Genomic DNA, 20387 nt, shown 5'->3' on the forward strand with positions numbered 1-20387 from the left:
GCACACAATAAGCAGACAGTAGTCGTAGGAAAACAAGAAGAACGAATGGTAGTCAGGCATGTTGCCAGGCTGAAATAGTCACGTTTGGTTAAAGATACATAGAGATAGTGAGAAAAAGAGAGATATACCGCTTACAAAACAGTTCCAAATAAGTCCATGTGTGTATGCGTGTGTGCGAGTGTCGAATCAATAGGTCTTGAGTCGGGCGCGCAGCATTGGCACCAGCGTTGGTCCGGGTGACTTCCGTTGGGGCTACTATATTTAGAGACGGATTGGTTGCAGTTCCCTAGACACCAGGCGTTGTTGCCACTGCTATATAATGTATATAGGGTATAAACAGGAGAGGAAAAATTCTCAAATTAGAAGTCGCCATTAAGAAATGCTTGATATACATAAAGCCCGTTTATACTGATTAATTTTTGACCCTCGCAAATAGCTTGTCATGTCAAAAGTAGAGATTGCAACTGTTAATTGCAACCCCACAAATCATATTTTGATAGGTATGTTAAGATATTGCTAGTCTTCAACTAACTCCTACGTGTTCATTGGTATACTAGTTAGGATCCGATACACGGTCGGCAACATCTCACCTCTACATGTCGTCATGGCAACCTTCAGTACCAATACGCTGCTATACACATAACGTTAACCGTTGCTACACACACGCACACACTCGATTGTTATTGCTGCTGCTGCCGGCGATGACCGACCACCGTTGGGCGCTTGAGCACCATAGGATATCGTACTAGCTTTGTTAGGCCTAGTCGAATTGCCTGAATTGGCATGGACGAACGAAAACAGACCTACGAGGTATATCTCGTACGGTCACTTAACTCAGCCATCAGCGCCATGTTAAGGATGCAGCCATGCCAGTGGCATCATTTTGCGTTTACCCCGTCCATCGAGGTCCACGAGCGCACGCCACACTCCATTGTGGAGCGCTAACACTGGCTAGTGGCTAGCATGGCGTAATTGATAGAGAACAGTCTATGACATCTGTTGTATATCGCCTATTGCATAAGTCGCGTCGAACGTCGTCGCTACTAGAATCGTTGGCAGTCGGCGGCAATGGCAACGACAGCACTTTGTCAACCACCCGATATCAGAAGCCATAAGCGCACCGATGGACTATATAGCTCCGCTAGCGGATATCTTCTTGGAAAATGATACTGGAGATAGATACATCAATTGAACTAATAGTATCAATAGAGGTACTCGACACACAAAACGAACTCTGCCTACCTGGCGCACTTACGGCCGTTCTTAAACCTCGCCTCGTCACAAAAGTCGAAAGCTTCCACCGGCAGACAGCGATTTGCTTTGGTATTCGACGGACACAATTCGGTAGACAGACAATGACGAGGAACGGGTAGATGGACGGACAGACAGGACAACGACGTTTGAGGAAACACCGCCTGTCGACCGGCGATTGTGCAAAACAAATGGGGTCAATTCAGCAACGATGCGAACTCGGCTGGCGCATTCGAAATAGGCCAATGCGAACAGACAACTAAGCAACTATCACAATAATCCACACGCAATTGACACCATCACCAACCAGCTGATTTTTAGGTAGCTTAGTTAGCCCCTGACACTTACCAGAGTTTCTGAACGACAACAAGACGTCGGCCGAACATAGCAGGCTGCTAGGTACCGCCTCGTAAGTTAGTAGTAGGCATCGCCGGTGGCTGGCCACTTCGCTTTCCTGGGCCGAGCGTCTCGTCTGTTGCGGTGTCCGCAGATTCGAAATAGCTAGCCGCTACTACTGGCGCTGACGGGAAGTGCCGCTAATCCCGACACTTTTTATGGCGCTCAGGAGGCAACGAAAAGGTTTCGGTTGCAGGACCTCGTTAAGGAGACGCCTGACCCATGGGACACTGCCGAACTCGCGGCTAGTGTCGCATAATCAGAAATAACCGACACTGCTATTCCTGGGGGAGGAAAAGTCGTCGTAGAGTGTTGATGTTGGTAGTAATAGCCAAGTAAAAACAGGCACGGCACTCGATCCGCGGGCGCATCCAGTACTGCAACTGCGGCACGTACCCTGATACGGTAGAAGTAAACGGCCTCTCGCATCGGACTCTGGAACGATACTGCCAACGAAAGCTGAAAGGAAGCCCTTAAGAGGTGGTGCGCTCCGGCATCTCCCGGAGGTCTCTTACTCGGGGACGAGAGTCTGCCGCTGCTGCGGCGATTACATAGCTGGTTAGATGGCTAGCTGGCGGGCGGTATAGGGTAAGGGCTGGTGCTCTCAGCATGTGGTAGCTGGGCGCCCGCTTGCTGACGCTGGTCAAGCAAGCAGGGGTGCAGCGAAGCGGCGAGAGGACTGGGACCAACCAGACAGCCGCGAGGGGGGCGTTAAGGGGGTCGAGCCCAGCACCTCTCATCACTCAGCATTCTCCGACCTCAACACACTCTGCAATCCAGCGTGCTGCAACCACTGCAATGTCGAGCAACCGACCCACCGCTGGCCAGGCTGACGGTTTCGAAACACCAGCATTCGAGACCATTATGCCGTACTGGTGGCTCCAAGGGCTCACTATTGCAGGTACAGAGATGGATAAACGTGCCTGACTGACGCCTTGGCAGGCGACCGCCTTTTGCAGTGGCTGCCGCTACCAAACCACCATTGTCACAACCGCCAATACGCCATAGACCAATAGCGGACTCGACTCAGGGCACGCCTGGCCACCGACCACCACCGCCGCCAAAAGCGACTGACGACGACGGCTGCGATAACCAATGCGCCCGAATGCGTTCATGCTGAGAGCCGCCAAACGGAACCAACGGCTTAATAGGCAGAGCACCACAGCATGGGAAGCCGCAGCAGCAGCTCACGGTGCGCTCTCCTCCCTCGGTGAGGCGCCGTCGCCGCCATCTCTCGACAACGACGAAGAAGACGACGACAACGATGATAGAGGAACAGAATACGGCTCCTGGATCTGCTGCTGTTGCTACACCACTGTCTGCGGCAGCTAGCAGAATAACAGCAGCAGGATATTCTGAAGGCCGACACAGACGACAACCGTCACAGCCATCATCAACATCATGGCGATCGCAACCAGCCAACGGCCACCCGAATGGCGCCCGCTATCGAATGGCACAAAAAATTGAGGCAAATAACACTCACAGAACACGCAATCACTTCATACCGGTACTCATATGTGTGCTTTGTTTATATCAACATTGACTCCATGAGACCATCGTATGTATATAGTTATCAATAGAAAAGAGGAAAACCTCTCGTCGTCAAACCTGTTTGTGATGATAACGACAAATTCAAAATAGGACTAAAATGGAAACGCGTATGGAAACAGTGATTTTATGAGTGCTAGTTTTTTTCTCGTCGTGGCGCCAAAGTTTGAGGAAGCCGCCTGAATAGTATTTTCCTCTTTTCAGGGAAAAATATATCTTGTTTCGTTGATTTTAAAGCGTTGATTTAAGGACACAGCCGGCTTGCGAAGATAATGAAGATGCCGGAAACCTCGTTTCACGAATTTCTCATACCACCAAAGAGGGCTTTAAAAAAATAACTAAATACGTCCTTTAACCGACTTCAGTAAAAGCTGTGCTATAATTTCGGGGTGGAACGACGCTCAATGCATCCCTCCTTGATGTACTGTGTTTGTGTATAGGCTGCGGATCACTACTGAATTGATTCCAGATCATTTTTAGTGTTGGGGTTATGTATAACAGCCCTAGCATCAGCCTGAATCGACTGTAACTAACCCTTATACAACTATACCTGTAGGTTTTTGAGTTATCGTTTGCAAACGCTCTCAACAAATCCTAAAGTACAAAGGTGAATGAGCTACCCATCGAGTCTTGCAATTTCCTTCAGCATGCTTTGAAACTCCTTTTTGAGTCTTATGTGAAAAAAGGAGGAACATCGTGCTGGTCAACTAGACCTGTGTCTTGATTGAGTTATGCAACGTACATTCTAATCGTGATCATCCTCTGAGGTATTTTCTTAGCAGTATAAAGTATTTCCCTTGCCATATCTAAGCCGTGTGTTTTCAGTCTTTATAGCTAACTACTTGGTCAAGGTAAACAAACCTTAGAAACGTATAGAACTCACCAATCCGTAGAACTTGCGCTAGCGCTAATCATTGCAGGTTATTTCCTCACGTTTTACTCTCTTCTGCTCTGCATAAGTTCACCTGAGTTTTCCATTGTGTCTCTTATATTATGAGCCTCCTCATAACTTCTTCGACAATCGTTTTTGCGTTTTGCTGATTCGTGCTCCTGGTGATGCAGGCTTGATTGTGGCATCTGTCCGCTACTGCTAGTCTGTGTGTGTTTGCGAGTATACGTATGACATGCGGCTGAAGCTCCATCATCGCCACCTCCCCTTACCCGTCAGGGCAGTAACCGCTCTGAATAGTGCCCAAGCCATTGGCCTCTGCCAGTGAGCCAGACTGCAGAAGACGAAGAAGGCATATACTTATAACTACGAGGACAGTAGCGAGCTGTTTCCGTATCAACCGCAGCGGAGGTAACGACCGATTTCTAAAAAAACACGTTTTTTCTGCCCGCGCGCCCAGACGCACCGTATTATACAGTTGCACTGTTGGACACGGTATGCTGGCTTATCAAAGTGCTACTAGCTTTCTTATACACGTTTAGCATTCTATTAATAACATCAACAGTACTTATGAATCTCTTTCATGACCAAAAGTATCGTCTCTAGATGATCGCGCAATATAAAGCGTTTATAAAAGCGTCATCTTTATGTTTGCTCACGGAACCACTTTCGTCCAATTGGGTTTCCAACTCTCGGCTCAGTTGCTTACAGTATCAAAATTAGCTCATTACAAAGCAAATATATGAAAATATGTGATGTTTTGCTTGCATAAGCGAAAGGAAAAGTCTCCTTTAGTACCATTTTGAAATCAGAAAAGAGAAAACATTTGAACCCCCTGAATTACGCACCTTTTAGAGCAAATCGTCTTTACTGAACCAGCAATTCTGTTAGCAAGAATCTACAATAGACCCCTTCAACTATTTGGACACTATGCATATAGCTACGCTAGAAATGCATACTGAAGATAATGCATATTAAACGTTCTAATGACAAACTTTAGATTACACGAAAGGGCTGATTATACCCCTATTCCCATATACACACTAACTATTTTAAAGGCACGATACTGTTCAGAAATTCATTCGAAGTAGACGTTCGTTATTGATACAGCCATGATCATTGTTGCATCAATGATGGACTGCTATCATCAGTTGATGCCAGAACCGATGATTTGGTACATCAGTTAAAATACATGAAGGAATTTCAACTGATGTACCAGATTCGGAGATTCGCCTCTCACTAATAATCAACCTCAGAGCTCAGCCAGACCTGGTGGGACCCCTTCTTTGAAATACTCTGCCCTCCAATCATGGGAACTGGTCGGTGCATCAAGGCGAATTCAGTTGCTAGATGAAAAAGTTTCTCGGGGGAAATGATCTTTAGGATGACGCCATAGCTAACATCTAACATTCCTCAAGATAAAGCTGTATATCTCCTACACACGTGCAACAGGTAAATTCAGGTAAACCATAGAAAATCAATTAGAAATATTTGTAGAGATTGCCGTGAGGCTAGTTTTACCAGACGCTGATTCAAAAACAAGCTTCAGGTCAAAAAAAAAGTATGATCCAACTATTGCACAAACCCGGTAACACATCTTTTGCGAAACAACTTCTGAATTCTGTCTACTTCGACTATATACACCACTATCTATTATCTATGAATGTCTTTGCCATAGAGCAAATTGAAGTCCGATGAATATTGAAGTCAAATAGGTGCTGCAAATAGACTTGGAATGTTCGCTTCACGTTCATCTCTAACGTTCCTACAACTACAACAAAAAACTCTATAGTAAAATGGTACAAATCAGAGTATTTGTTTTAATCAGTGACCTGGATAAGACATAACATCTATATCAAAAGGCCTACAGTCGGAATACATCACCGAAACGTTTTTTAGACTTGCTGTGCCCTCAAACGCAGATCTAAGTTCAAATTCATTACAAAATCGCTTATCCTGCTAGCTTTAACTAGGATTTATTGTGCAGCTGAAGACTCATAGTTTGTTCAGTTTTCTTTTTAGTCGACAAGCCACAATAGAAGGACAATGCAGAGCCAGCAACCTATCAAGCTATTGATACTTAGTCATAATGAAATTCTACTCTATAATTAGTACTAAGGATAGGCCAATTACGTGAGATTTTAGGTGACAGACGGTAGAAAAACGACAATTATACCTATGACTTCTTCTATTTGATTTTTGACAAAACATGTATTCGATGAAGGATGATGCGGTTCGGCAGATTTCGTACGGACCAAGGTCGCTTGAGCTCGCTCTGAAAAGACGTCCGTGGTGGCTGTTATATAATAAGTGACTGAGTATTGATATGGTAGAATAGAATACACGTCGAGTGGCAAATCCGACTTAGTATTGCAGTAATTGATCTAAATTTGAATAATATTACTATCGTTAAACGCATCCGATTTTTTTTAATCTGAGGTATTTAATGATGCACAGCTAAAAGGTTATTTTCCGCATCCCAGAAGGATATTTACATTCAATAAGGAAGGTTTCCAGGTTTTATAATAACTTAGTGGTAACGTCACCCTTTTTTAATAGTACTCCAGGTTTATTAAGCTGGGCGAGACGTTTTTTAGTCGGCGAGTTATAGTTAACATATAATCTTGTAGTTCTAGATAAAATTCTGTAGCTAATTCGTACATTTCATACGCATAAAAATAATACATTTGGAATCTTCAATCTGCTTTACCTATTGAAGTTGACATATTAAAATAGCAATTTGCATCCTAACTTCTACCTAACCATTTTGGAGATTTATATCGCAATAGACACTAAATAGAGCTGAACTTAAGAGGTTCAGTATAGTAAAGGATTAGAGAACGAATCATAATTGCTTGCTGTACGTAAAAGCTCCTGGGATGATTTTAACATTTGCTTATAATTTGAGTTTTGAACACCTAATATATAGACTACAGTAGAAGAGTATTCCTTTGCATCTGGGTAACTAATATAATCACGTGAAATGGCAAAGCCACCCACAGTAATCTTTTTATTGGCAATGTGCAGAATAAAACCAAATGCGTCTAAGTCGTAAGTATGAATTTGACCATTGCATCGCCTTCGACTAAGTTACTGTCTGCAATTTTAGGGTTTATGTATATCATGGCCATAAATGATTATGTAACATAAATAATTAGCATAAATTGTAATAAGGTTTGTATATTTAAATTCGGTAGAAGGCATATGCTAGTTCATTTCGGCGGTTTTAAAAATCATAAGTGCACCTGATCCTGTTTTAGCGATTTCGATTATCAAAGATTCGTCATTGATGGCTTTACCCACGACAGCAGTCACATTAACAGGAATCGGAGCTTCAGAGCTAATGAATAAAGGGAGAGGTCTGCAAGCATAGCAGAAGAGGGTTCGACGGAGCTTAACAATGTAGACGATGATCGCCGAGATTGGGGGGTGGAGGTGGGCAGTCTAATAAAAGTTGAAGTGGTTTAAAATGCAGAGGAGTTATTTTTTTGACAGAAATTGGTTCACTGTAGGAAGCACTTTCGAGTTCGTCTAATCCAGTTAATAGGTTTCGTTACTGTGTGTATGTCTCGTTGTCGTAAATATTCAAATCGACTTTTAAGCCACTCTTTTATTACGATTGACGTTCTAAATTTCACAGCTCTGCATTTTTAGGCAAAGGCCTCATGGGAATATTAATATGAGTTTTCTTTCGCCTAAATATAGAGGTGTTCTATACCACAATAAAATGTGTTGGGGTATAAAAAAAAAGGTAAATAACATCAATAGCTTTTCTTGAAACAGATTATCTAGAGATTTAAATCATACTCATAAGAATGGCTTAGTCTAAGAACGAAGATCGAAGCAATTAGAGCAAATTCAGGTTACTAAATAAGAAGGCTATTACATTCTAAAAAACATCTCAGCATGGACACGACTTTTAAACTCGCAAAGCCGCAACTAATGCGGTTAGATCAGTGAGAAGGGTTGGCTTTATTAACTGTATGAATTGTCTATTATTTGAGTATTATCAGCCAAATACCAGTTACATCAGACAAGTAACAGTTACCAGTGGCCAGAGATAGAGTTGCTAAAAGTCTTCCCCTTCATGCAATCCAATAACGGACACTTTTCGACTTATAAATACACGCAGCTACTCATTTTAACAAAAGATATAGGAACTATATATATATATATATATATAGTTAGACGACTGACATGTAACTTGAATGTCTAAAGACTTATCGAATAAACGCCAATTTCAAAATACGATATTTCAGGTATATTGATGTCTAATACTTACGTGCATGGATTAGAGATATCAGACCTGCGGTACTTTCTTCGATGCGACCTTCATCGTTGCGTTATTCCTTTAAGCAAAATAAAAAACTTCTCGACGCTGCTGTCACAAAATAGGTTAGACAATTCAACTAATAATCCTGGCAGGCTTTTCAATGATTTTCCGCAAATTTTACATGCGAAAGGTTTAACGACACACGTTACACCAGACTGGATCAAATACTTCTTTTGCTATTTATGTTTCGAATAGATCACTACTTGGACTTGTTTATTTATTCCCAGCTAAAAATCCTTAGTTAAATGTGACTAAAAATGTAAAAAAAAGCCAGCTAGCTGTAAAACGTTAGTAAGCAGCGCCACTGCCACAAGCAACGTTGAGGTTAAATTGGCAAGTTCCTAGCCAAATATTTTGCCAACTATAGGAAATAGATCGATTAAAGCTGTAGCCATAGTTTTTTTTCACAAAGAACGATTGAAATAACGTGATAAGTAAAAATAAAAGATCTGCGGTAAAACTCACAGCTAGTCAGTCTTAATGGCTGTGTCCAACTCAGTGTTAAGTGTTGGAAGGTGATTCTATGAAAATAGAATTATATGACTGTTTGTTATAGGAAACCTCAAAATTCTGAATCATTTCAAACTCTTTTCGGTAATTGAACGGTCAGTGCGTTACAAAGATTTCTTGACTCATCTGCCGTAAAATCAGTGCTGTTGAAAACAACTACAAGAAAATTCATGGAGCTTTTAACTCAGGACTCCATATTGTTTTAAAGGCTCAAGCCCCAGCGGCGAGTTTCTGTTACTTATGGTGAATCGTTTTGTAACGCCAAGTAAGAATTACACCTTGAAGGCAATCCGTGCAGAAATTAGATAATGCATTGTGTCATAGCGAAGCCATGCACGTCATTGGTGACTCAATTCGCCGTGTATCGTCAACGTAGGTCTGTTGTTCAGAGTACGAAATGAATAAACAGACTATCGTGACGCAGACACTTTTTCCGTTTCGTAAAAAAAAGTCGTCAGTACAATAAAATTTCCCTTGCAATATGACAACTGATATTGCATATCAATCTTCGTTCAACAATAATAAATCTCTTCCACAGCAACTATATTAACAGGCAGTACACGTTTTTGGGTTTTACCAGAGTTAAAGAAAAAAAAAAAGTTTTGAAATAATAACACCTATTGCATTGGTTTAGAACTATATTTCTTTGAGGCCATTGAATAGAGCCGAAGTTGTTTTCTCCTGGCAGCGGATTGAGCTTACGAAACTGCTCGCGCTGATGGTGCCACAGCACCAAAGAAACCGCTAGGATCGGCGGAGTAGGCTAACGTACTCAGCAGACGAAGGCATTATTGCGAAAAGCGACCGGACCCACTGGGAACTGTTTACCGAATTTCCATCTCCCTGTTATTCACGTGATCTACACGATGGCCCAACAACTGCTCGATTTTATCGAGTCTACTCATATGCGTTTTTCAGAAGTCGTTCACAAAACTAAGATCAACACAGGTAGGAAATGACTACCATATTAAAAAGACGTGTAATAAAGTATTTACACATGTATTAAAGGTAAACCGAGTTTAAATAGTTTGCATCACACGAATAAAGTACAAAGCATTAAAAAAAAATTAGTTGGCCCGCGTTTGATTGTATTTTTTGTGATGACATTAGTTTTAAAATTATTGACTGGAAGAGGTTCACATACTTTTTATTCATTTCAAACAGGTTCTAGTGAATTTATGATCCTCGCACATCTGGGAAATGTAAAAGATGCTATGAAAGCTGCTTGGAGAGACAGCTAAATTTTTGGATCTCATGTGTACAGCTATGATCGCCTTTCTATTAAAAACCCTATTAAAAATTTGCGACTGTTCGACTTATGTCATGTTATGGTTATTCGTGCTCTACTAAGAAATAGAGGTAAGGTAATACGTACTTATATAAATAAAAATTATTTGACGCAGTGCAGTCTGATAAAGAAGGGCTACCATGATCTCGGCTATATGTAACTGCGAACCGAGAAATCATTAGGTTTGAAGGGCAGTAGCTATTAGAAGTCCATCAGCAAAAATATGCTTTTGAAATATGCCCCCCTTGATTCTCCTCAATCGGAAATAGGTTTACTTAAGCTTCACTTTTTTTGGGTTTGCGATGATAAACCATGTAGCCAGAATAATGACGCCAACACAATACAATTATATTGAGCAACTAGGAATACCTAGGGGGAGGCAGCGTTACTGCTCCGAATGACATACAATACTACAAAATTCTGATACAAATACCTAACCGATAATAATACATTGTCTCCGTGCGCTAATAAGCGTCGTGCAGGCTACGATCATACACTGGAGATTCACATTATGGTAATTTACTGTTAATTTTCACGGGATCAGATTTTCCAACATAGACAACAGCAGGTTAGGCTGCCTAATGAAGATCGATTAAGTTAATTGAATAAAAAGCTTAGACAAGTCGGGGATATATTTGCATTGTTTTTCAATCGTTTAACAATACAATGCATGAGTTGCAATGTTTCCTATGACGCACTACGTAGCTCCTGTAAGACCCTATTAATTAAAAGCATGAAGATTTTTTGCTTTGAGGAAGGACTTTAACCGCGCAATTGATGTAGCTTAACTTATATATAAGAACAAAAACAGCTTAAATAAATAACTAACCAGATTAATTTATTTGCGTCGTAATATCTATATGGCTATCTCACGGCGCAGCCTGCAAGACAATTTCTAACGCAATATACGGCTGTCTCCATGCAACGCACTCTGTGTGTGCTAACTGGTATTATGTCTTAGAATTACACGTAATTTAGTACTTATCTATCATGTGTAATACGAAGATATCTTGATTTGCTGTTTATTCTTTTGTCAAAAAGAGTCGTTTTCAACTAGTCTAACTAGGCAGAGATAGATAATGCTCTTTTACTAATGATTTCCGGTTTTCCATATTTATACCTTCGGCTATATCCTGTTGAACCCGGTCTGGCGCGGAATCGTCCTCTTTCCGATTGCGACTTTTGGGGCTTGTCGAACCAACTTCCATGAAACAATTGCTATCGGTGTACAGAAGAGAGCGACAGTTATGACTCGCGTACAGTTTTTGGTCTATTAAAGTGTACTGCCCATCTGTACGTACCTAATTTGCTCTAATCTAGATATTGCAATGCGAATCAAAGGAACGAGCCTATATGACTGATGTCGCGTATCAGGCAGGTCCACTGCGCTACGAGCACATCGAATAATCAAGCTTAACAGCATAGCTCAACCTCTAAAAGAAAGCATCACAGCATAAACCGCCCCCCTCTCCGAAGCAGTTACAAATTCTCCGATTTCGTTTGATGCGCCATATGTTTAAAATGACATGGACCTCGAGCGGGCATCCCCCAGCATGACTTCTCTTTCCTGCCCACCTTAGATGAGCGCACTCTAATTGCAGGGTTTTAGAATATCATCTCGATATGTGTGTGGTGGTACTCTGTCGGCTATGTAATCTAAATCTGCGAGATTCCATTTGCAAAGTTTAGAGGGCTGTCGAAGCTTGATAAACTATAGAAAGAGGTACAAATCTATCTGATACAAGCAAGCACATGTTAATACCAAGTCCTTCAAGCTGTCGAGTCCATAAAGCAAACAGATCTTACCTAACTAACTTAGTTTGGATATTATAATTAGAACTGAAATATTGTGATCATATTCCTTACTGATCGAAAAAAAGTTTAGAATATACATCATGTCCTGCCGATTACAATGAATTTTTTTATGCCCTACATAATTGGCAATGCTAACTGTACGAAGAACCAAAACGATTTGAACAATACACAATTTTCGTGCAAACATTCTCGACAATTCATCTTATGTTACTCGAATAGCGGTAGCAAAACCGTTCGTGACTGAATTCAGGCAGACAGCAAAGGTTTTTTCAACGAAAAATATTGGTAGGACTTTAATTTCACACCGAAAAAAAACATTAGCTATGGTTTGCTGCTTTGTGTTCAGTTCAGACTTAATAATTTATTATTATTTTACCATCTTCAATATATTCACGTGTTCAACATGTTTAATAAGAATCGTCAAGTTCAGTCTAGCTTTAACGACTATAGAAAGTAACCATGAAATAAAAATTGGTCTCCCTCTCTTTTTAGGTCACGATGTGTAGATCATGTACCATATAATTAACAATAATGGCACTGGTGGAACTGTGAGCTTTTCCTCGGCTAAACTATTGATATCGAAAAAAATTTATCAGGGAAAAGTGATGAAAAGTAAAATCATTTTTCAGGGCTGAATCACCTTGATAAGGTTCGAGCTATTGCTAGTATATCGGTTACGCTAATGTCTCACCTGATAAAATTCCGATCTCTGTTCGTAGTCGAATAATCGTATCATGCATTATTTACCCTACTGCTATCACGATATACTAGTGACTTATGGTCTTGTTGATGCATAGAAATCTCGCATAAATCTAAGCAGTTATCTAAAGCTACACCGGCTGTTGGGTGAAGACCGGAAATCTACGCTTCTTTTAGGAGGCCGATAACGTCGCATTATTTCAACCAGATACCCTTATCTGAGTGCAGTGTGAATCATATGAACACGAAAGACCAGTAGAGATGACCGTAAATCAAAGCAAAATACCCAATTCGTTACTTGGTTTTCCGTTTTTATTATTGCCAAATCGCAGCTTTATTCTTCAGATACACTACTGAATACCTGCATTCAGCGGAACTATCCGTCGAACTGTCCGAATATATACAGTGATCAGTAGGTATTAGCGTCAATATACTCGTATTATACCCATATTTTCATTGGGTCATGTGATGTGATTATTTTCTAGCACAAACATACGAATTTACACGGCGGACCAGCGGTAATCTGGGAATACACTAACCTTTAGGCATGTTCGGTTAAAACCATCGAGTTCTAAAGATTGCCCCAGATGCCATCTAGATATGCAAAGATGTTACCGCGTAGTCTACAGTAAGTGTGGAGAAATAACAAAGCATTGACACTAGTCTTAAGATACGTCACCAGCATATACCTATAGTATTACCCACTGAAATGATGTTCATACTTTAAACAAATTATAATTTAAGGGCAATCATATAGGTACGATGAGGGCACTTACTTTTCGCGTCTTCGGTGAATTCTAAAGAAATTCGGTATCTAGTAAAGACGACAGCAACATACAAGCGTCTATTTGTTACTCTTCGGTTCACTGAGTCTTCAGTTGAAAAAAATCCAAAGATTGTTAAGTGATGCAGCATGATTTACGATCCTGTAACGATCATAGTTCAACGATGTTACTTGAGTCTGCGGATCACCAATGTAGAACTTTGTGTTCATACCAAAAATACGCCAATTCAGTTATCTAGACTTTGAAGTACATTCTTTGGCAGCACAGAGAGATAATCTTTTGTATGATTATGCTATTGGTTAAGCTTAACCGACAAGCACACACATATACGCTTACTTTTACTAACATACACAAACTGTTGGCAAAAGTACAAGCTTTAAAAGAAAGGAGAATGAAAGGTATCTTGGTGGGCAAAAAGAGAAAAGCAGCTTTTCTCCAATCGACGAAGATCGAGAGAGGTTAGGAGAATTTACTAAATCTTTGAAATAAGGCAATGATTTGTCAGATCTTAAAACAATTATGACGAGTTGCATACGAAGCTTGTATAAGTTCTTGAACAATGCAATGATGGAAACAACAACACTACAAAGAGTACTTCTTGCATGTCCGATTTTTACCTTTAGGCTGCACTACTGGTGTTGGCATGAGACCAATAAATAATATATTAATCTATTAATTATCTAGAAGCAACTGAAAACGGCACCAAATGCAAAAATTAAAAGAAAAAAGCAACTTCTAAATTGAATGTTTCACGCATTTTCATTACGGGGTCGCTAGACCGATTAGTAATTTGAAATTGAATTTACATGATTTCAATATTTGTTCAAAAACGCTTTTTGCTTACGACAGGCTTTGTTTATAACAGATGATGTCCAGCAGACATCTAGGTAGCACCAGTCGATAACTCAGTCGCCGCGTTTATCATTTTACGATGATTGCGCTTAAAGATTACATAGGAGTAGAGTACAGTTTTAGGTATACTACTGCGTTGTGTTTATGCAAACAACCTTTTAGGATGTTCCGAAAAACAAACATTTTTAATTAGATCTATTTATAATAATGTTACGTTACTTAGAAGTACAAACAAATAAGTTTTGAAACAGCTAAAGAAGTCAAAGAAAAATCAAAATACTGGATGTACCGAAATTGACTTTTTTTTTTTATCAAACAACGTATTACTTCGCTAACACAATCATTCTAAACCAGTTATAACATATTGTACGACTTAGATAGGGTAGAAGACGAAAAAAGTGGGTACACAAATGGGTTGAGCTGCACACCCAGAACAATTTGAAGTTGCCCAACAAAGTGGGATGTTTAAAAGCATAGCCTGGCTTCAGAATGTAACATTTTAAGAAGATTTGTATACATGATTACTTTAGGCAGGTCACGGGACACTCATATGAAATTAAACAATGAACGACTTTGCTGATTGCAGTTTAGATAAAAAAAAAAAAAGAAAAACTAAAGGTTCTTAATTCTATTATCTGTCTGTATACACTGGCTATTACAACCTTTTGAATGCAGACGAACCATGCAAAATAAATACAGAATATACTTAATCATAATACACGAACACAACCGCCATTATTTGCTGTAGTGACGACTGAGCTAATAACTTGGTTCCCTAAATGTAGTGCAGAGATAAGCAATGGATTGCTTAGGGTTCTTACGCAGAGAGATGTTAAGCTCTGAAGTTTAGCATTCAGTTTGGAAAGCTGCTCCCCAGGACTTAAAAAATCCCACTGCTGTTCGATGATGCAGTGAATTATGTGTTGCATTATGTGAATAAACAGAGGAAACCGAAATCCAATGCACCATCAGAGACACGACCCTTACTAAGCTGCTGAGCCCCCATTGTCAAAAGAACACCAGAACTAAATTCGTTTTTCAAAGACTACACCGCCAACTTTTCAACGTTATTTTTGTTGTTCTTGTTGTTTTTTCGCACCCAAAAACTTGCGTCGTTAGCTTTTACTCGGCAGAGTGCATGGGCGAACAAGCAGCTTCCTTACGCTGCCTTTTAAACCAAGTGTGAAACAGTTTTGTCTACCTCAGGCTCATTGATCAGCTTGATTTTGACCATAGCAGAGACAAGCTTTTAATCTTGATCTTGACAAAGGTCAGCAAACGCAAAAATATAAATGTACTTTAGGATGTTCTGTATAGTTCGTCGATGTGGGGCCAGAAGAAGAGAAAAAGTCAAATATCTTTCTTCAAAGCCTAATAATAATACGTAAAGAGATTTGATTGCAACAACATTACATTGTAACATTATTGAATAAATTAAGTTGCCATAGTTGAACATTGGTTATGTTAATCGCTTTCCACCAAAAATCTAAATATAAACAGTGATACGAAACTACACAGCGACAGCGTTTTTATTAAGTAATTAGCGGGCTCAGCCTCTGGGGTTGACGGAAAATTTTTCACAATACAATAGTGTCAGTATTTCCTTATTTAAGATTAAAAAAAATAGGTCAAATTAGCATAGTTTAGGAAGCAAGTGAAATGAATTGGAAGAAAACAGCAAAACTTATGACAACAGAACAGAAAACGGCAAAAATTACGGTAAAATACTAATAATTCGGATAAACCCGAAATAAATAAGATATCGAACAGTGTCAATTATTTTTTAGCCACTTTCTACCCTCCTTCTGTTTGTCTTAACCAATTTCACAGATTTTTTAAACGTCGACCTTTAGCTCTTTTAAAAATTAGTTTTAGCTTTTCAACCAGTTCCTAATTATTATTATTGTATGCAATTACGGTAAGCGGAGCATATTCGTTTCAGTACCCGATTCGAGGCAAAACTTTGCCATCAGGGACCATGATCAAAGCGAGCTTGCAGAGAAAGGAAGATATTTTTCAACTTCATATCTCTTATTACTGAACAGACTAAAAATTATTTAGAAGTAGGAAGACACGACTGTGTCTTTCTAAACCGGAACGACACGAGACTGTGTACTAAAAAAAATTATATACAAATATAAATACTGCATTGCATAATAAATGATCCACTAATTTTATATCTTATGTTGTTCTTGGTGAGAAGTGTATAGTCGTTTTATTACTATGTAGGCCTTAGGGGGCGAACCTTGATATCCAGCAACGTATATCTCAGTGATATCTGTGTACAACGTTTGTGTACTCACACGTTATGGCCATTACGATCTTCAAATACTGGCCTTGCACAAAAAAGTGCTTTTGTTCCGCTGCAGTGCCTACTGAATTTAGATGATACACGTTAATTCTCAAAGATCTTCAAGTTGACACCGCAGGTAACTACGATAACTGATGATCGGCATAATGTCTTCGGGGCTGTAGCTCATGCCGCACCCGAATAATAAATGAAGCCACAAATTCAGAGTGCACCAATACAATACCAAAAAAGCAATAATACTTTTTGCAATGTCACGCTACATGGCTAATGTATAAGGCGCTGCTTCAAGTAGTTCCAACCTCATCATCAGCACACACCTGACGAGTCCAATCCTCACACTGGCGGTTTCCGTGCACAAATGCCCAGCGATGACATCACACACATGTAAAATGCTCGGCACAACTTTTTTTTAAAAAGGGACCACCTAAGACCTCAAAAGTTGTGCGTCATTCAAGGTAATGACGTACATATTCAAAAGAGCATATCACCTAATAGTGACGTGTGAAGCGCATCTCACGCAGGTACGCATAAAGCACACAGAGGCCTAAAATGAGCTTTCAGTAAACAAGTTCAAGTTTGCTGCGCGCGGCTAATGTAATAAAGAAAATATATTTCTGGTAGTGGAACACAAGTGGTTGTGGTGTAGGTTCGAATCCGGGCATAAACACATTTCGTTTCGTGCCGGGAACCAGCTGTTTAATGGAATGCCTAACTGCGATACCGGATGTAAAACTCGAAACATAGAGGGGTACGCAGGTAGGGGGCGCAGAGGATGATGTATACTTCGGTGGTGGTTAAAAACACAACAGGGGGGAAGTGAATCGAAATTAATCAAACGATTTCGTCAACCTGACAAGCAATGACCGGTGTGCTCATCGTGTGAGGCCCATTTCAACTTGAAAAGGGACGAAGGTAATAACTCAATCGACTACTTTAATGGTCATATTTTTATTTCATGGTGGATTAGGAGTAAAGAGTAAACATATGTAGTTTTCATAACAGTCTTCAGCATAGATACTGGCTCAGCCAGAGAAATTAACCTATAAAATATCTCAAGCACTACCTAAAATTGTTCATTCGAATGAAACTCATGCCAAAGTTTCACTAATATAAAATTGTTTTTTTTTTTTTGTTTTCTTCAAAAGCAACAAAGGAGGGTGCTCAAATGTTAAAGTCAATCAGATAGCTCTTACAAAAGCACAGTGTGTCACCCCTACGTACCACATTATATAAGTATACACTTTTTATGTCATTACGGCTCCTATGTTGCGAGTTTTACGTCCGGTGTCGCCGTTAATCATTTCAGGAAATAGTTGGTCCCCAGCATACAGTGAAATGTGTTTATGGCCGGTTTCCAACCTAGGTTTTTGGGTTTAGAACCCTAGGATCAGCAAGCAATTACGTCATCCACCAGGCTGCATGAGTAAATTTCTTAACTAGACCTTTCATTACGTTGACCATATATTTTCTGCAGATTTTACGCTCCTTCATCCATATATTCGGCTGCCGCGCTCAGGATTTGAACCCCGAATTCTGTACATCTCGGAGGGCACATCGGAAATTTTCTTTACAATGTTGGTAGAAAAATATCGTATGAGTACGAAAGAGTCAAGTAGTGGCTCGATACATAGAGAGCACTAGAGTACTATAAAAGGACTAAAAAACAACGATTATTAGGCGTGTTGTACTATATGGTAGGATCAGTTGTGCCAGCAGTCTTCATTTATTAGAGAGCTTATATAAAATAAAAGTAAGTGTTTAAAAAATAACTTTATAACAGACCATGAGCTGGGATGTGGGATTTGCTTATGGGACAATTATGACATATGGGAATTGCTGCCCCGCGAAGTCTTGTCCTGTTATTATCTTTCTTTTTGCCTTACTATATATGCATTTTATAGTCATTTTCGCTGTGCCGACAATGACATGCCAGGGTAGCACCATTTGTTAACTCACCCGGTCATATGAGCTAAATTGTTCTGTATGTAGACAACACTACTCTCACATTTGTCACAAGTTTGGCTAGCATTGTTGTAATTAATATATAAAGATATTGCTTCACTTGAAAATGTATTTGATTCTCACTGGCTGATAGACAGCGGCACCTGGATACAAACCAGACTTGTAGACTATATCTTTCTTATATATATATTGTCAAGGAAAGCTCTATGAAATCAAACTATATAATGATTTTATTATATGCTCATGAGTCATTTAGCCATTTTCCAGGTACAACTAAATACAACATACTACGCTCCTGCTTTGCTCTGCGTCGCCGAGCCACTATCAGCCGTGTGTGCGAGGACTGCCGCTTGAACTCGAGCACAAATTATATAAACCACTTAACGTGTGTTAACTCGACTGTACAGGTTAATAAATAGTGAACAAGGATGCCTAATCTACAGTGTACACACTGTACATTCGCGAGTTTATGCGAGTACTATTATCTAAATCAACAATTTAATAGTTTGCTTCGTTCTCTGATTTACGGGAAAAATCTACCATGATAACGAGAACTTCGGGATCGCAAAAGATTTGTGCTATTCTTCCAAATGACTAATTGTCTTACTCCAAAATCGACGAAAGCTAAATGACGAAAGCTTCATCTAAAGGGGTTCCTAGCGCCATGGTAATCACTTCTAAACAGCTGAGACAACGGCACAGCTTCATCCATACAAATTCCTGATATCGAATACAAACCAGACATATGAACCACTTACCTACGAAATACATTTCCCTACCACATCAATGTTAATGTTGTGGAATGGGGATGGGAAGATTTGCTGCACTGGTGGTTCAGGCTGGATGAAAAAGAGACAGACTACGTAATCTCACTGCCGACGTACACCCCAGGAGCGAGATCCACTGGAGCGGATTATGCCATTTACAACTGACGCAGGTACTTGCTACAGAAGCACCTAAAAACACGCCATAGCTGCATACCAGAGAAAGGGATTGTTATAATGTGAACATCCAGGAAAACGCGCGGGTGGGCCTTCATGTAAATTTACAATGTAAATCTGAAGTGCACATTTTTCACTAAGTATCTTACTAATGGTAAAGCGAAACACACAATAACTAATATATATCAAAAATAACTGTACATGAAAGACAATGATTGTGAAATGTACATATTAATAATATAGTGAAATCAATATGCTGGCGTATATAACTAAATTATATAAACAATTTGGTATATAGCCGTGTTAGTTCACACAAGCAAGAGATATATTCGTGTGTTAATGACATCGTTGTTAAGAATACTATCATTTTCGGGTGTCTATATTTAAATATATGCATGAAACGCTGTTTTTCTTAATGTTTCTACCCGATCGTGGGCCTTACAACATTTTCATACTTACAAAATAAATTTTATACTTAAACTTCTACGTGAAGCCGCTTATCGTCAACTCTGAAAGTCCAAATTTTGAATGAAACACAACAGAATTTGTAGTTACTTATAGACAGAATGCACAATTTACTACAAGGCAATATATACAATTCGGTAGTGAATTTATATACAATAAATGGCAGCATCACTGCGATCGGCAAGAGTTACAGATCGGAGTACAAATATGATCACTGACAAAGTTAGACGGGCATATAAGAAACTAAGCAGGTAATTAATATTATTTGCCTCGTTCACCTCACCACTGAATGAAGATCTACGAAGTCTAGTTTGCGATAGAAATCCCGTCTACTAAAGTGAA

At 39.8% G+C, this 20387-nt stretch overlaps 1 protein-coding gene and 2 long non-coding RNA genes across 11 annotated transcripts in view; 2 read left to right on the top strand and 1 right to left on the bottom strand.

The window, feature by feature from the left end:
• The window catches only part of LOC111248195 (uncharacterized), a 35751-nt gene extending 18947 nt beyond the window's left edge, over positions 1-16804 (bottom strand). The window contains exon 1 of the mRNA XM_086985854.1: positions 16670-16804. Coding sequence (XP_086841980.1) covers positions 16670-16682 — 13 coding nt within the window. The 5' untranslated portion in view covers positions 16683-16804. The remainder of the gene's footprint in view (positions 1-16669) is intronic.
• LOC147756561 (uncharacterized) lies at positions 3553-9997 on the top strand. 2 transcript variants are annotated; one of them, XR_015325467.1, is made up of 3 exons: positions 3553-3962; positions 4258-4495; positions 8344-9997. It is a non-coding gene; the product is annotated as an uncharacterized LOC147756561 (long non-coding RNA). The 2 variants fall into 2 exon arrangements; XR_015325468.1 differs by lacking the exon at positions 8344-9997 and adding an exon at positions 6309-8281.
• Positions 16805-17071: 267 nt separating the features above from the next.
• On the top strand, positions 17072-20072 carry LOC147756562 (uncharacterized). Of its 8 annotated transcripts, none has more exons than XR_015325459.1 (3): positions 17072-17198; positions 18152-18251; positions 18896-20072. It is a non-coding gene; the product is annotated as an uncharacterized LOC147756562 (long non-coding RNA). The 8 variants fall into 8 exon arrangements; XR_015325464.1 differs by having other exon boundaries at positions 18907-20072; XR_015325465.1 differs by lacking the exons at positions 17072-17198; positions 18152-18251 and adding exons at positions 17450-17589; positions 17984-18100.
• The last annotated feature ends 315 nt before the right edge of the window (positions 20073-20387 follow it).

Source organism: Varroa destructor, unplaced genomic scaffold (assembly GCF_002443255.2).
Source record: "Varroa destructor unplaced genomic scaffold, Vdes_3.0 BEIS01000003.1, whole genome shotgun sequence".
NCBI classification, from domain to species: Eukaryota; Metazoa; Arthropoda; class Arachnida; order Mesostigmata; family Varroidae; genus Varroa; species Varroa destructor.